Below are 15,503 nucleotides of genomic sequence, written 5' to 3' on the forward strand. Positions count from 1 at the left end.
GCACTCCACGAGGAGCCTGCGTGGCAGGCTGACTACCTGTTACGCGAGGGCAGCAAGAAGCCAAGGTAAGTTGCTAGCTAGCATTAAACTTCTTATTAAAAAAACAAACTACACATGGTTGATGATATTACTAGTTTATCTAGCGTGTCCTGCGTTGCATGTAATCGATGCGGTGCCTGTTAATTTCTCATCGAATCACAGCCTACTTCGCCAAATGGTTGTTGTTGCACCAAACCTAACCATAAACATCAATGCCTTTCTTTAAAAATCAATACACCAGTATATATTTTTAAACCTGCATATTTAGTTAATATGGCCTGCTAACATGAATTTCTTATAATTAGGGAAATTGTGTCACTTCTCTTGCATTCCGTGCAAGCAGTCAGGGTATATGCAGCAGTTTGGGCCGCCTGGCTTGTTGCGAACTGTGTGAAGTCCATTTATTCCTAACAAAGACCATAATTAATTTGCCAGAATTGTACATAATTATGACATAACATTGAAGGTTGTACAATGTAACAGCAATATTTAGACTTAGGGATGCCACCCATTAGATAAAATACGGAACGGTTCTGTATTTCACTAAAAGAATAAACGTTTTGTTTTCGAAATGATAATTTCCGGATTCGACCATATTAATGACCAAAGGCTCGTATTTCTGTGTGTTATTATGTTATAATTCTATGATTTGATAGAGCAGTCTGACTGAGCGATGGTAGGCAGCAGCAGGCTCGTAAGCATTCACTCAAACAGCACTTTCGTGCGTTTGCCAGCAGCTCTTCGCTGTGCTTCAAGCATTGAGCTGTTTATGACTACAAGCCTATCAAATCCCGAGATTAGGCTGGTGTAACTGATGTGAAATGGCTAGCTAGTTAGCGGGGTGCGCGCTAATAGCGTTTCAATCGGTGACGTAACTCGCTTTGAGACTTGGAGTAGTTGTTCCCCTTGCTCCGCAAGGGCCGCGGCTTTTGTGGAGCGATGGGTAACAATGCTTCGAGGGTGGCTGTTGTCGATGTGTTCCTGGTTCGAGCCCAGGTAGGGGCGAGGAGAGGGACGGAAGCTATACTGTTACACTGGCAATACTAAAGTGCCTATAAGAACATCCAATAGTCAAAGGTATATGAAATACAAAGGGTATAGAGAGAAATAGTCCTTTAACTACAACCTAAAACTTACTTGGAATATTGAAGACTCATGTTAAAAGGAACCACCAGCTTTCATATGTTCTGAGCAAGGAACTTAAACGTTAGCTTTTTTTACATGGCACATATTGCACTTTTACTTTCTTCTCCAACACTTTGTTTTTGCATTATTTAAACAATTGAACATGTTTGATTATTTATTTGAGGTTAAATAGATTTATGTATTATATTAAGTTAAAATAAGTGTTCATTCAGTATTGTTGCAATTGTCATTATTACTAAAAAGAAAAAAGAAAAGCGGACGATTAAATCGGTACCGGCCTTTTTTGGTCCTCCAATAATCGGTATCGGCGTTAAATCATAAACGGTCGACCTCTAATCTAAACATTCCCTTTAGCGATGATGTATCCCAGAAAGGAGCGGTGGAACTCAATTCTCAGCTTTTACAAACAACTGATTTTCCAGGAGGCACTGAAGGACCTGTCGAACATGGGAGAGTGTTCCTGGGCAGAACAAGAGAAAAACAGGATGTCAGAGGTAGACAAAAACAAAATGATTCAACTTGTCCCGGAGCACATCGTTGACCAGGGCCTGGAAGACACCGGGTGCGTTGGTGAGTCCAAACGGCATGACCAGGTACTCAGTGTCCACTGGCAGTGTTGAAAGCCGTCTTCCATTAATTTGCTTCGTGTATTCTCACAAGGTGGTAGGCATTCCGAATGTCCAGTTTAGAAAAGATGGTAGCCCCCTGGAGAGGCTCAAAAGCCAAGGAGAGGAGTGGTAGAGGGTACCAATTTTTTTTATCGTAATGTCATTGAGACCCTGGTAATCAATGCATGGACGCAGGGTCTTGAACTTCTTTCCCACAAAGAAGAATCCTGCACCAGTAGGAGAGGCAGAAGGACGAACACTCCCAACAGCCAGAGAGTCCTCGATGTACTCCTCCATGGCCTTGGTCTCAGGACCAGACAATGGAGTGGCCGTCCAGTGCCCTGGCATCCATGGGAACGGAGTTGAGTAGGGATACTTAGTTCCGATACGTTTCATGGACGCTACCCTGGTATCTGCACCAGAGTCAATGAGCACCCAGAGAGACTTTGGCTGGTCTCCCCATAGCAAGATCACATAAAAAGGGAGTTCGGGTAATGGGAATTAGAGGGTTCCCAGTCAGGCTCACCAGTGTACTTGTACCTACTAATGATTCAGGTCTCTTCACTGGGCAGGTGGCTATGTAATGCCCTACAGCACCACAATACGGACAACAATTAGAGCTTAGCCTGCATGAACGTTCCCTAGGCGATAATCTAGCTCTTCCCAGTTGCATAGGTCCGGTGTATCCAACTCACCCGTTTATCGATGATTCTCGAGGGAGCTCGGGTGGCCTCGGATCCTCTCGGAAAAACAGCCTTCAGGGACTTCCGGATTCCTTCGGAGGTGACCGAGCCGCAGCGGATGGACGAGTGTGACCTAGGCCAGACCTCTCACTCCTGCGTTCCCGTAGACGTCCATCAATCCTAATGGTGAAGGCGATGAGGGAATCGAGGTCCACCGGAAACACCCGAGCAGCTAGCTTATCTTTTATCACCTCTGATAATCCGTGAATGAAGGTATCGAATAGGGTCTTCGGATTCCAGACACTCTCGGCGGCCAACGTGCGAAAGTCGACGTAATTCAAGTAGTTTTGGGCCGCCTCTCTCCCGGATACCGGAGAATCGAAAACCTTCCTCACCTCTGTCATGAAGTCTTCCAGATCACGACAAATAGCGGATTGTTGCTCCCAAACTGCTGTAGCCCAGGAGAGCGCCCTTCCCGACATTAGCCTAATAATATACACTATCTTCAACCGATCCGAAGGGAACGAAGATGGCTGCAGCTCAAAAGTGAGGGAGAACTGAGAAAAAAAACCCAGGCAGGTTCCGGGATCCCCAGAATATCACTCCGGAGGAGGTAAGCGGGGTTCTCGGGGAGCTGGGGTAGGCTGTACAAACCCACCACTAATACTAAAAAGGTTACTGGGTGATTGGTGGGGGTCTCAGAGGTGGCAGACTATCTGAGCTAACTCCCTGATTTGCTCCACAATAGCCTTGAACCCTTTGTCGTGGCGTTCCGTCAGGAAATGAAGCCCTTCCAAAAGGTCCAGCAGTAGTTCCTCATGCCTCCCAATGGTGGCTCCCTGTAGGGAGACAGCGTGGCGGAGCTGGTCCAAGTCTGCTGGGTCTGTCATGGCCAGTTCATACTATAAGGGCACAGGGCGAGACCCAGATGCAGACACGGGAGGAAGATGGTTCGAGTCTCTGATATTTATTATAATCCTAGGGGCAGGCAAGAGAATGGTTGTGGACAGGCAAAATATCATAAACAAGGTCAGAGTCCAGGAGGTACAGAGTGGCAGGTAGGCTCGAGGTCAGGGCAGGCAGTATGGTCAAGCAGGCGGGTTCAGAGTCAAGGCAGGCAAGGGTCAAAACCAGGAGACTATCAAAAGAGAGATAAGAAAAAGCAGGAGCACAGAAAAACACATTTGTTGACTTGACAGAAAAGACAAACGGAACACCTGAATAAATACCCAGGGACTAATGGGGAAAACGGGTGACACCTGGAGGTGGGTGGAGACAATCACAAAGACAGGTGAAACAGATCAGGGCGTAGCAGTTTTAGATTCAGGGAAACAATGACACATTCAGAGACATTCAGAGAAAACACTGTTTACAAATAAGAAGAACATCTATATAATAAAATGACTTTGGTCAATGAATAATTCAAAACAGAAACATAGAAGTCTTCAACTTGCACTGAGGTGGTACTGTATCATTGCACATGTAAGAAACACCTAGTCAGTTATCCAGTAAGACCGTTTTGATAACCCTTTGAGCCACAAACCAGAAATATTTCTCAAATGTCACCACCCAGATTTATGAAGTTGTATCAGCGCTCATATCAAATTATGCTGAGGTGTTTTATTTTTTGAGGTGCACGTCTCAGTCCCACTTTCAACAAAACTATTAGGTAAAGTGAAATGGTGTGCTACCATCTAGTGCACATTTGGTGTAAATGCATTTATTGACCCACATTAAATTAAGCTCCAATTAAATTAATAGTCAAGTCTTAAAAAAACAAACATTTATTCACTGAGCACCAGTCAATGAGTACATAGTATTTCTCTGAATCACTGTAACAGCCATTCAAATATCTAGTTCTCAATCATAGATTTGTTGAAAGTACATCTACAGTAAGTCAATTAGTGGAATACCGTACAAAAACAACTATTTCATGGTGATAGCGCAGGCAGATTGAACAACAGCATATATATATATATATATATATATATATATATATATATATATATATATATATATATATACACACACACACACACATTGTTCAATTTGATTTTCAAAGTGAACCTATGTGCTGCCACATTTTAAGATTATGTGCTGTTACAGTATAAATAAAATACGAAACATAGAATTCAACTTAAATACTAAGGCAAAGTCGCTCGCAACAGAAAAACCCTTAATTTTCACAGACAAAAAGCCTTCATGGATCTGGAAACCCCAAACTATTCAAATAAACTCAAAGTGCATCTAAATGACTTCAAGGCTTGAGGGAGGAAACACATGGTTCCCTTGTCTGAATAGATCCTGGTATTTCATTATTCTTTTTTATCACGGAAAACAGAAAAGACCAGTCGTCCTAATTTCATCATATTGTTTTGGGGTCCTATACGGTTAACCACAAAAGGTTAGAATGGTTGCTGTCTCTACGCAAACTACTCTACTAGGCACTTAAGAATAAGACTCGAATGAGCAAACCAACAAAAATAAACTGTGTTAAAGGCTACTCCTGCAGAAACAATGTGGGTTAGTCGGTTGGTTGCTGATCACCAGTTCTTTGGCATTCCTTCTTCAGTCAAATTGAAACACAATGAATTGGAACGATGCAGTGCTTTTGACAGGAAGCAATTTACATTATATTTACACCTTTCTTAAAGAAACAGTAAACATACATTAGTGACCAGTGCAATGCAGTGATGCTGTGTTGATGGGAGTTTAATAATGAGAGGTGAATGAACAGGGGGAGTTTCATCTGTGGTCAGTATGAAGCTGCTCTGTCTTTTTGTGGTAGATAGGTGAGTGCTGTGGTGTGTGATAGCGCCTCGTGTAGTCCAGCACATAGCTGCTCTATGTTAATAGGAGACGTGTGTGTGTGTGTGTGTGTGTGTGTGTGTGTGTGTGTGTGTGTGTGTGTGTGTTTGTGAGAGAGAGTGTATACTAGATGTATGTGTGTTGAGGTTAATTAGACCTCCTGTGGTCAATGTAGCTGTTCTCAATACACAGCACTATGAAATGGTTGGAGCAGCTGCGGGTGTGTTGGCCCAGAAGTCTGCCTGTCTGGAGGAGCGAGGCCTGGCCCGTCACCGCCATGTCACCCGCCCGCCATGCCTCACAGTAGTTAGTGGTCATACGGATGCCCACCGTACTGGAGCCATGCCACACCAGCTTCTGAGGCCTGCATTCACAAAAAACACACACAGAGTTAAACAGACACTCCTATCCAGTGACTTGCATCAATGTTCACCTAAATATCCCAATCTGTGATTGTTCTCTGTATGTGTTTTAAGGGGTCAGCCAAAGCCGGTCACTCACCAAGTAGGGTCCGTCATGACGTTCCGTCCTTCAAAGGAGTAGATGGGGATGGATGGGTCAAACACGCCTCCGTTCCCAGAGAAGATGTTCATCCAGCTGCTATAGATCACCTCTCCCTGTGGAAAAGATGTGGTTAAAGCCACATTTACAGTCACAGACTTCCTGTAGTTCAGAAAGGAAACGCCACGTAGAAATATAGCTCAAAAAAATAAAGGGAACACTTAAACAACACATCCTAGATCTGAATGAAAGAAATTATCTTATTAAATACTTTTTTCTTTACATAGTTGAATGTGCTGACAACAAAATCACACAAAAATAATCAATGGAAATCCAATATATCAACCCATGGAGGTCTGGATTTGTAGTCACACTCAAAATTAAAGTGGAAAACCACACTACAGGTTGATCCAACTTTGATGTAATGTCCTTAAAACAAGTCAAAATGAGGCTCAGTAGTGTGTGTGGCCTCCACGTGCCTGTATGACCTCCCTACAACACCTGGGCATGCTCCTGATGAGGTGGCGGATGGTCTCCTGAGGGATCTCCTCCCAGACCTGGACTAAAGCATCCGCCAACTCCTGGACAGTCTGTGGTGCAACGTGGCGTTGGTGGATGAAGCGAGACATGATGTCCCAGATGTGCTCAATTGGATTCAGGTCTGGGGAACGGGCGGGCTAGTACATAGCATCAATGCCTTCCTCTTGCAGGAACTGCTGACACACTCCAGCCACATGAGGTCTAGCATTGTCTTGCATTAGGAGGAACCCAGGGCCAACCGCACCAGCATATGGTCTCACAAGGGGTCTGAGGATCTCATCTCTGTACCTAATGGCAGTCAGGCTACCTCTGGCGAGCACATGGAGGGCTGTGCGGCCCCCCAAAGAAATGCCACCCCACACCATGACTGACCCACCGCCAAACCGGTCATGCTGGAGGATGTTGCAGGCAGCAGAACGTTCTCCACAGCGTCTCCAGACTCTGTCACGTCTGTCACGTGCTCAGTGTGAACCTGCTTTCATCTGTGAAGAGCACAGGGTGCCAGTGGCGAATTTGCCAATCTCGGTGTTCTCTGGCAAATGCCAAACGTCCTGCACGGTGTTGGGCTGTAAGCCCAACCCCCACATGTGGACGTCGAGCCCTCATACCACCCTCATGGAGTCTGTTTCTGACCGTTTTAGCAGACACATGCACATTTGTGGCCTGCTGGAGGTCATTTTGCAGGGCTCTGGCAGTGCTTCTCCTGCTCCTCCTTGCACAAAGGCGGAGGTAGCGGTCCTGCTGCTGGGTTGTTGCCCTCCTACGGCCTCCTCCACGTCTCCTGATGTACTGGCCTGTCTCCTGGTAGCGCCTCCATGCTCTGGACACTACGCTGACAGACACAGCAAACCTTCTTGCCACAGCTCGCATTGATGTGCCATCCTGGATGAGCTGCACTACCTGAGCCACTTGTGTGGGTTGTAGACTCCGTCTCATGCTACCACTAGAGTGAAAGCACCGCCAGCATTCAAAAGTGACCAAAACATCAGCCAGGAAGCATAGGAACTGAGAAGTGGTCTGTGGTCCCCACCTGCAGAACCACTCCTTTATTGGGGGTGTCTTGTTAATTGCCTATAATTTCCACCTGTTGTCTATTCCATTTGCACAACAGCATGTGAAATGTATTGTCAATCAGTGTTGCTTCCTAAGTGGACAGTTTGATTTCACAGAAGTGTGATTGACTTGGAGTTACATTGTGTTGTTTAAGTGTTCCCTTTATTTTTTTGAGCAGTGTATATTTCATTATTTATTAAAGAATGAATAATGCAAATATTGGTAATATAGGCTCTGCTCCTTCAGGGTATCTCACTGTCCAAGCAAAGTATCAATATATAAAATGACCTACAAGCAGAGAGTGCGGATGGCTATTCCAATTCCCTAGCAGGAAAACAGAACTTAACATGTGGAGGCTGGGGTGGTGGGAGCAAAAGAAGCATACGCATACTAGCAGCAAGCAGCAGCAGGATGTGTGAGCAGAACCAGTCAGATGAAATAGACCGCCAAATAAGGTAAGCGTGATTGTTACTAGCATCTAATTGGTGCAATCTCTGCTGACGCATCAGCTAGCCGGTTTTAGGGTTCCCTTTCTGAACTGGCTTCGCTTTATTTTCAACAACCACATCATAACCAAAAAACTCAGGACCTATCAGTCCATTGTTTATGTTTTAGTTGTCATACGAGACAACAACTGTACCTTGAGGTTGATGACGGGCATGTTGTAGCGGTCTCCCTTCTTGACGATGGTGGCCAGGTCCTGGAGGTGTGAGGACAAGAAGGCTCTGTAGGTGGCAGTGAGACCCATGGCTCGGGCCTGCTGGTAGCACTGGAAGTCTGCCCCCCGGATGCCACGCATGTCCCCAGAGAACGGAGCATTCAGGGCCACCAGGTGCAGCTGAGGGGGGCAAAATTCAATGGACGTAACCATAGACAACACAGCTCAAGCTAGTCCAAGGTGACTGTGCAACCGAGAGGTATAAATGTGCAACTGAGAGGTATAAATTCCACCTTACCGCTGGTACTGAGTGTACTGTATGAGGTAGGACATTATAGTTGGGCACGTAGCTAGTTCCAACTAGTTCCTAAAAAAAACAGATTGACAGATTGACGCTGAATAATGAAATCATAAATGAAACATTCATAACAAACTGTGAAGAGAGCAGATATAATGCGCAGTGTAACCACAGTACCTGGCTGTGTGGCCTGTGGGGTCTGGTGCGATCTCCTGGTCTGCTCAGGGCCTGGGACACTGCAGAGGATGGGCTCTCTGCTGGGATGAGGATGAGCTCACCAAGCTGGGGAGACAGGGCACACCTCACTGAATAAGCACAGGCAACATCACATTTTCTATAATTTTTTTGCCACATTTAGCCATATCAAAGGCTTTAATTGACTGGAGACATCACTGTGGGACTGTAAAGGCATGCAGTACCTGAACCTTGCGCCAGCCATCTCTAGTTCTAACATAGAGTTCTCCCTTGTCTGAGACGTAGGCCATTGAGCCCTCTGCAGCACGGTGGCTCTCCCTCATCAGACTGTTGGTGTTCCTGTATGTGGACACCTGGTGCGAGAAGAGAGGAAGTTCACACTGAATCCTCTGGACATAGACAACGCTGCTCAAGCCAATCCATGGTGACAATGTGAGAACTAGTGCACACGCAAACCCACACAAGTCGGTAAACACATACACACATTTCTCTGTGTGTTTACCTATGTTGACTTGGTGAGTATATAAGGAAGTACCCTACTGGTTTCCTTACCGGGTTTTCATGGCCAGTAATCCCTGGAGGACCGGGAGGCCCAGGTGGGCCGGGAATACTCACTGCTGAAAAATAGAACAGTCATACAAAGGTAACACAGTGTACTGTAGGTCTACTAAACATACATCTGTGCTTTTCAAATGCATACATATGGAACTTGACAGCAATGCTAAGTTTAAGATGTTGTATTTTAGCGAGCACACAGTGCACAGTTACCTGAGCCATAGACAGGGGGTGGTCCAGGGGGTCCGGCAGGGCCAGGGGGCCCCCGAGAGCCTGGTCGTCCAATGCCAGGAACCCCTGGTTCACCAGGAGCTCCAGGATGACCAACAGTGCCAACGACGGACTCACCTTTTGGCCCCTACATAAGCATATACAAAATGTACATTTGACAGTGTCTCTGACCATTACACAAATGTCTAAGTAATAGGTTTATCATGTATGCAAATTAGTCTTTGCTATTTACATTGACTATAGTTTGCAAGATGTATACTGTACTTTGTTGAGTATTTTGAGGCTGGAATTACTCACCACAAGGCCTGATCTCCCAGGAAGACCTGGAGGGCCAGGCAACCCAGGTTCACCCTGGTCTCCTTTCATTCCTTCATAGCCCACATCTCCTTTTTCTCCCTGAGGAACAAACAGTTTGGTTGAATCCGACTGTTAATATATTATCACATGCATAAGTTTTACATAACATACATTTCCACTACTCATACAATATTTGAGTTATGAACTGGTAAATGTTCCTTAAAGAAGTTAAGGTAAAATACTCACTACAAAGCCTTCTGGTAGAATATCATCTGATGAGGGAGAACACATCTTATTGAACTGTCATCTTGTATGTCGGTTGCAAACACGTCTGAGGACGCTCATGTATACAGTTTCGGTTCTAATCAAGTGTGATTATTGCCAATAAACAAGTTAAATGGAGGAGAAACTGCACCCCTGGCTGCACATGCATACCTGGTTCTCCAGGCATTCCAGTAAGTCCAATCTCTCCCTTTTCCCCTTTAGCACCTCCGTTTCCTCTCCTGCCACCTTCACAGAAATACAGTACAGGTGTATGAGACCACTGAGCTCATCTGTATGTATATGTTGAAAATATTTGTCCATAGACTAGTGATCATACTGTTATGATGATCACCCTGTATGATCAGATTCATTATCACAAGAGTATAATGTATGTCTTGCGTACAATGGAATATCTGATGACTTACCTTGTGACGACCCTTTGCTGCCATTAACCTACAAGTCAAAATGGTATGGTTATTGTGCTGTTATTGTGCAAGGATTTCACAAACTACATGGTTAAAATATGAAATTATACCCACAACCAGATCCACCACCAAAACCACCAAATAATCAACAATAAAACAGCTTTACATCCTATACACACACATAACAGGTATAGTTGTTTTGTTTCAGTCAAGACGGCCATTCAAAAACATCTGAAAATCAAAAGAGACATGTTATAGGAGAGAGATTTGTAATTAATTTGGATTTTAAAACATCCCTGTCAGCCTTGCACACAAAAGTTAAACATAGAATGAGGACAAGGATGGCAAGAGGGAGTAAGGAACTTGGTTTAATGTTCTTATTTTGGTTGGTCACCTTGAATCACAGGAGTTAGCCTTAACACTTTAGCGCTGTAAAGCTAAAAAACAACAACAGATAAAACCACATGCAACATGCCGGGGGTAGAGACCTTCCACCACGCCAAACCAGGGCTCAGAGTTAAAGGAACACTCAAGGGGAATTTTTACACCGTCAGCATAAAGCAGGCAGAAATGGAAAAAAATAATTGAATTCATAGATTCTGAAATTGATGTATTGAAGTCAATATGACTAGTCAGTGTGGTTGAGATAGATAAATATATGTAAAGTGACTGTATGATGTCACATGACCTTCTGACCTGCGGAGAAACAGGAGCCAGCTTTATGCTGTCGTGAGGACCACCACAAACCCAGGAAACATGGAGGGAGACAGCACGGCTGCAGACAGGAGGGGAGGGAAGGGAGGGGCTGCCTGTTAGGGGTAAGAGCCCACTGACTTACATGCGCCGCCACACCCAAAGAGCCTTATTAAAGGGGCTCAAACACAAACTTACTGGTGTTTTGCAGAACGGTCTGGGACGGACCGGAAAAACTGTCTTTAAGATTCAGAGGAAAATTATGACATCAGCATTGATATTGACATTATTGACGACATCTGGATATCCAGTGAAAGAGAGTTCTTCATGTGTTGACATTAGATCATTACTGGAGACAAATTACCAATTTGTTGTTCTGTTTTGTGTCTTGTTGCTTCTATATGAACATTGCTACTAAATCAAAGGACCAATCCTTTCCACTTAATTATAGTAGAGAAACATCAATGTGTACTTATACAGCAATGATATCAATGTGTACTTCTACAGCAATGACATCAATGTGTACTTTTGCAGCAATGACATCAATGTGTACTTATACAGGCATACTGTACTTACTCCGTTGAGTCCTGTTACTGGTCCTGGGGGTCCGGGAGGGCCAGGAGGACCAGGAAGTCCCTACAAACACAATTACACAGATCAATCAATCACAGTCAATGACACCTCACTTTTCTATCACTTAGTTAGTTGATTGTACTGTAATCGCATAAAATCATGTTTCAAGATAGCGATTCTTACTGGTTGACCAATGGCATCTCCCTGGTCTCCCTTCTTCCCTGCCATTCCAGGTCGCCCCTGCGGAGGTAAGAAGGCCAACACTTACACAGGGAAAATTACAGTGACTCATCTTTTACTCAACCAAATGAAAACAGCAGAGGGTAGACAAAAAGCACTGACCGGTCGACCAGGGAACCCGTATTCTCCCTTTTGTCCAGTTGGTCCAATTGGTCCCTGAAAAAGAACATGGTTTTCTATCATTTCACCCACTAGTAGACAGTAGATGTTTACAGTTGTTACAGATACCAATATGTATAGCAAATACAAGTGTACATTTTTATAGAGCATTATTTTATGCTTTTACAAGGCATCATTGACTTACCATGACACCATAAGCTCCAGGGAAGCCACGTTCACCCTGTGAAAAGCACACCGACATGGTCAGAGCACTGAATCATCAGAAAACCACTACCATACCGTGACCTTTAACCCTAGAGGTAGAGAGAGAGGAGTCACCTTGATTCCTTTTGGCCCCCGAGGGCCCCTGACACTTGACAACACAGTTCCATCGGCAGCGATAGTGACACCAGCTTCCCCTTTCGCACCCTATGAGGAGGAAAGACATAGTAGACACATAGACATGATCATCAGGTCTTGATTAGGTTGTTAAAGTCCTATCTGATGTAAGATCCATGAAGTAGTACTTATCTGGCATGGAGGGGCAGTAAACATTAACAGAGCTTCTGATCCTTACCTTCATTCCTGGTGGACCTTGAAAACCAGGAAGCCCACTGTCACCCTTTGGTCCTCTTGGGCCCTGGGCAAAGACCACAATAATAATTATGGACAGAGAAGATAAGCATATTAGAGCATATTTACTTATAGTAGTGAGTCAAAATATATGTTATATTCAGAACTACAGACTCTTATCATTATGATAAGGAACCTACCCAATTCCTTCCCATGGCAGCAAAGACAAAATTAAATCAGCATGGTATTTACAGTAGTACATAAATATACAATCCCTCCTGAATGTTATATATGTGGTTGGGTCGTTCCACCAATTGGGCGCCTTTTGAGAAGTGTACATTGGTACATTTTTTGGTTGTTGATTTCACCTAATTTTAACATTCTGTCATAAAGAGCACATGTCTAACTTCATAAAAAAACATGTTTTTCCATCCTAAGAGGTTAATTAAAAAAAAGACTATAGTAAGTGCCTATTAAGTGCCAATTAAAGTAACAGGGTTGACCGTTGACGATTTCTTCTTAAATCAGCCATAAATCCCGTTGTGACAGGGGGAATGGAAGCTTGTTGTGTGCAACAGGGAGGGGCAATTGAATGCAAGCTTCACCCCAAAAAATGTAATTGTTAAATAATTTCTGGCCTGTCTATCTATGGGTGACAGGGTTGACTTGTTATGCTCGACCCACTCAGTTTTCCACCACAAAACACCAGAAAATTGCCAAAAATAGTAGAACCAGCTCACCTGCTTTTACTCTATGATTTGAATATTAGATGTTTAATGTTTCTTTTGAAAAAAAAAAAAAATTGGTTTCACCATATTAGGAGTTCAGTTAACGTAACACTTTTGACCTTGTGGGACAGACGTACTGTAAATGGATCACTAATCACATCAAATAAATAATAATCATCAGAAATGACTTTGTCAAAGCAACAAAATAACTAGGGTTTTTCAATGAGGGTGAAACTTGGAAACATTTTGGGATTAAGTGGGTTATAATCATCCTAGAAGTGACACAGGGTTGATGGAGGGACATGTCAAAATGCTGGCACTTTAGCAAGACTTTATTCATATAAAAAACCTGATTTATTGAATTCTCCATGTGGTCTATATTAAACGGCACAGACTTTTAAAATTCAATATTAGTGCACAATTTGTACTTAAAATATCAAAGAAAGGGCACTCTTTTCGTGGAACAACCCAGTAATCACATATTAAGTATGGAGTTGCTCTTACAGGGAATCCTGCTCTGCCAGGCTCGCCTTCAGGGCCCTGTGACATGCAACAAAACACACACAGGCAGGTAGCAGGACTGGGATAGCATAGCTGTCAATCACATGCAATAATAAAGTAGCATGCAGTGTCTTTGCAGAATATACTAGCATGATAGCATCCATCTCACAAAATACAGCACAAACATTTCCAAGGCTGTAATGTAAGAACAAGCTTTTAAACCTGATAACATCATAGTTAAGTGTAAGTGTATGCATTATGTAAGTAGGCGAAGCATATGCACTGTATAAGTAACCTGTATTATGGATCAAGTATGCATTATGGTTGCGTTAATGGTTGGTTGGGTGTTTAGGTTGACCGTTAGCTGAGCCGATGAGTATCTCTAGTAAATAGGCATTGCAATTGAAAACAGGCCATTCTGGCTTCACATGTGACAGATGCGAATGAATAATTAGCATCATTGCTCTTGCATGAAATAGCAATAAATGCGAACTGCCTTGAGGCATAATGATATGTGCCATGCTCCAGCATCCAGACTATTTAATGTAAAGCATAATGGTTATTACCATTTAAATATAATGGGCTAGTTTTAGAAATACATCAAATTAACATTGTGCTACTCACCATTGGGCCAGGGGGCCCACGTATCTCAGTGATGTTAAACATGCCCTCTGTATTGTTCAGGAGGAGCTGAGGATAAACATATGACATATTGATTACAGTAGCATATCTACTGTAGCTATACTAGCTATAAACTTTACATACTGTACAAACTATAAATATATGAAAACCATGTGGATGGTGACAGACAACTCAAGTTAATTTGTGTTATGAATGCTCATGAAGTTAATAACCCTTAATAAACCACAACAGCTCTATTCCTGTTCAATGTGTGTGTGTTATTTGTGAAACAGCACTCAGACAGGGGATGAGAGGTGTGCGGGGTGGACGTACATCCTGCAGATTGATGATTGGTCCTGGAGGCCCGGGAGGACCAGGAGGACCAGGTACATTGTGTCCATCAGGACCACACTCCCCCTGGAAGACACCGCACACAGGAGAGTTAAGACAAAGAACCCCCATGAACTCAAGAAGCCATTTGAATGACACAACCAAAGATGGTCTATAATGTTGTAACAGGCTTTTATACACCCACAAGTATTATATGATGAACAGAAGAAAAGCCCACATCAGGGTTAGTTTGGAGTCGTTCTGCTGTCTAACACTAACATACCTTTGGTCCTGGATCACCTTTGTCTCCTTTCAATCCCTGCAGAGACAAGCACACACAAAACAGTTAAAAATAGTAGCCAGGTAGTAGTTGAGGTTTAGCTAGCTACAAACTTTAAATTCATGGTTAGTGCAGATGATGCAATACTTTCTGGTTCAATACTGACCCTGGCGCCTGGTAACCCAGCTAGCCCTTGGAGTCCCTCAGGTCCAGAAGCACCAGGCTCACCCTGAAAAGAGACAGAACAAAGGTGAAGACACATCCATCAATGTCCACTAATAATATTGTAGAAGGTGGTGTAAGAGAGATGCAACCAACCTTCACTGACAACCCAGGAGCCCCATCCTTCCCATCTTCACCCTGTGGAAAACAGACAGGATATACAACTGATCAGATTTCCATGTGAACCTAGTTTTTTCCACAGCCTAGTTATTTTCCTCGTTTGTAATCCTACCTTTGGTCCTGCAGGGCCAGGGAGACCAGGAGGTCCCTACAGAAGAGAGTAGATAACAACAGTTATTCCCATGGATCTCAAGGTGAAATACAATGTAAAAGGACTTCAAA

At 43.7% G+C, this 15,503-nt stretch overlaps 1 protein-coding gene across 5 annotated transcripts in view; it reads right to left on the minus strand.

The window, feature by feature from the left end:
• Positions 1–4,244: 4,244 nt before the first annotated feature.
• The window catches only part of LOC106569208 (collagen alpha-1(XV) chain), a 47,708-nt gene continuing 36,449 nt past the window's right edge, over positions 4,245–15,503 (minus strand). For 2 of the 5 annotated variants that reach the window (XM_082960885.1, XM_045694138.2), the window contains 26 exons: positions 15,394–15,429; positions 15,258–15,299; positions 15,106–15,168; positions 14,943–14,978; positions 14,663–14,746; positions 14,333–14,398; positions 13,712–13,747; positions 12,484–12,546; positions 12,246–12,335; positions 12,112–12,147; positions 11,910–11,963; positions 11,751–11,807; positions 11,571–11,630; positions 11,193–11,234; positions 10,302–10,329; positions 10,048–10,122; positions 9,859–9,884; positions 9,613–9,711; positions 9,298–9,442; positions 9,082–9,146; positions 8,754–8,882; positions 8,512–8,616; positions 8,335–8,403; positions 8,019–8,216; positions 5,786–5,901; positions 4,245–5,648 (listed from right to left, as the gene is read on the minus strand). In XM_082960885.1, the coding sequence (XP_082817011.1) occupies positions 5,432–5,648; positions 5,786–5,901; positions 8,019–8,216; positions 8,335–8,403; positions 8,512–8,616; positions 8,754–8,882; positions 9,082–9,146; positions 9,298–9,442; positions 9,613–9,711; positions 9,859–9,884; positions 10,048–10,122; positions 10,302–10,329; positions 11,193–11,234; positions 11,571–11,630; positions 11,751–11,807; positions 11,910–11,963; positions 12,112–12,147; positions 12,246–12,335; positions 12,484–12,546; positions 13,712–13,747; positions 14,333–14,398; positions 14,663–14,746; positions 14,943–14,978; positions 15,106–15,168; positions 15,258–15,299; positions 15,394–15,429 (2,037 nt within the window). In that variant the 3' untranslated portion in view covers positions 4,245–5,431. The remainder of the gene's footprint in view (positions 5,649–5,785; positions 5,902–8,018; positions 8,217–8,334; positions 8,404–8,511; positions 8,617–8,753; positions 8,883–9,081; positions 9,147–9,297; positions 9,443–9,612; positions 9,712–9,858; positions 9,885–10,047; positions 10,123–10,301; positions 10,330–11,192; positions 11,235–11,570; positions 11,631–11,750; positions 11,808–11,909; positions 11,964–12,111; positions 12,148–12,245; positions 12,336–12,483; positions 12,547–13,711; positions 13,748–14,332; positions 14,399–14,662; positions 14,747–14,942; positions 14,979–15,105; positions 15,169–15,257; positions 15,300–15,393; positions 15,430–15,503) is intronic. The other 3 variants (XM_082960881.1, XM_082960882.1, XM_082960884.1) reach the window with 3 other exon arrangements.

Source organism: Salmo salar, chromosome 14, assembly GCF_965601325.2.
Source record: "Salmo salar chromosome 14, fSalSal1, whole genome shotgun sequence".
Lineage (NCBI taxonomy): Eukaryota > Metazoa > Chordata > Actinopteri > Salmoniformes > Salmonidae > Salmo > Salmo salar.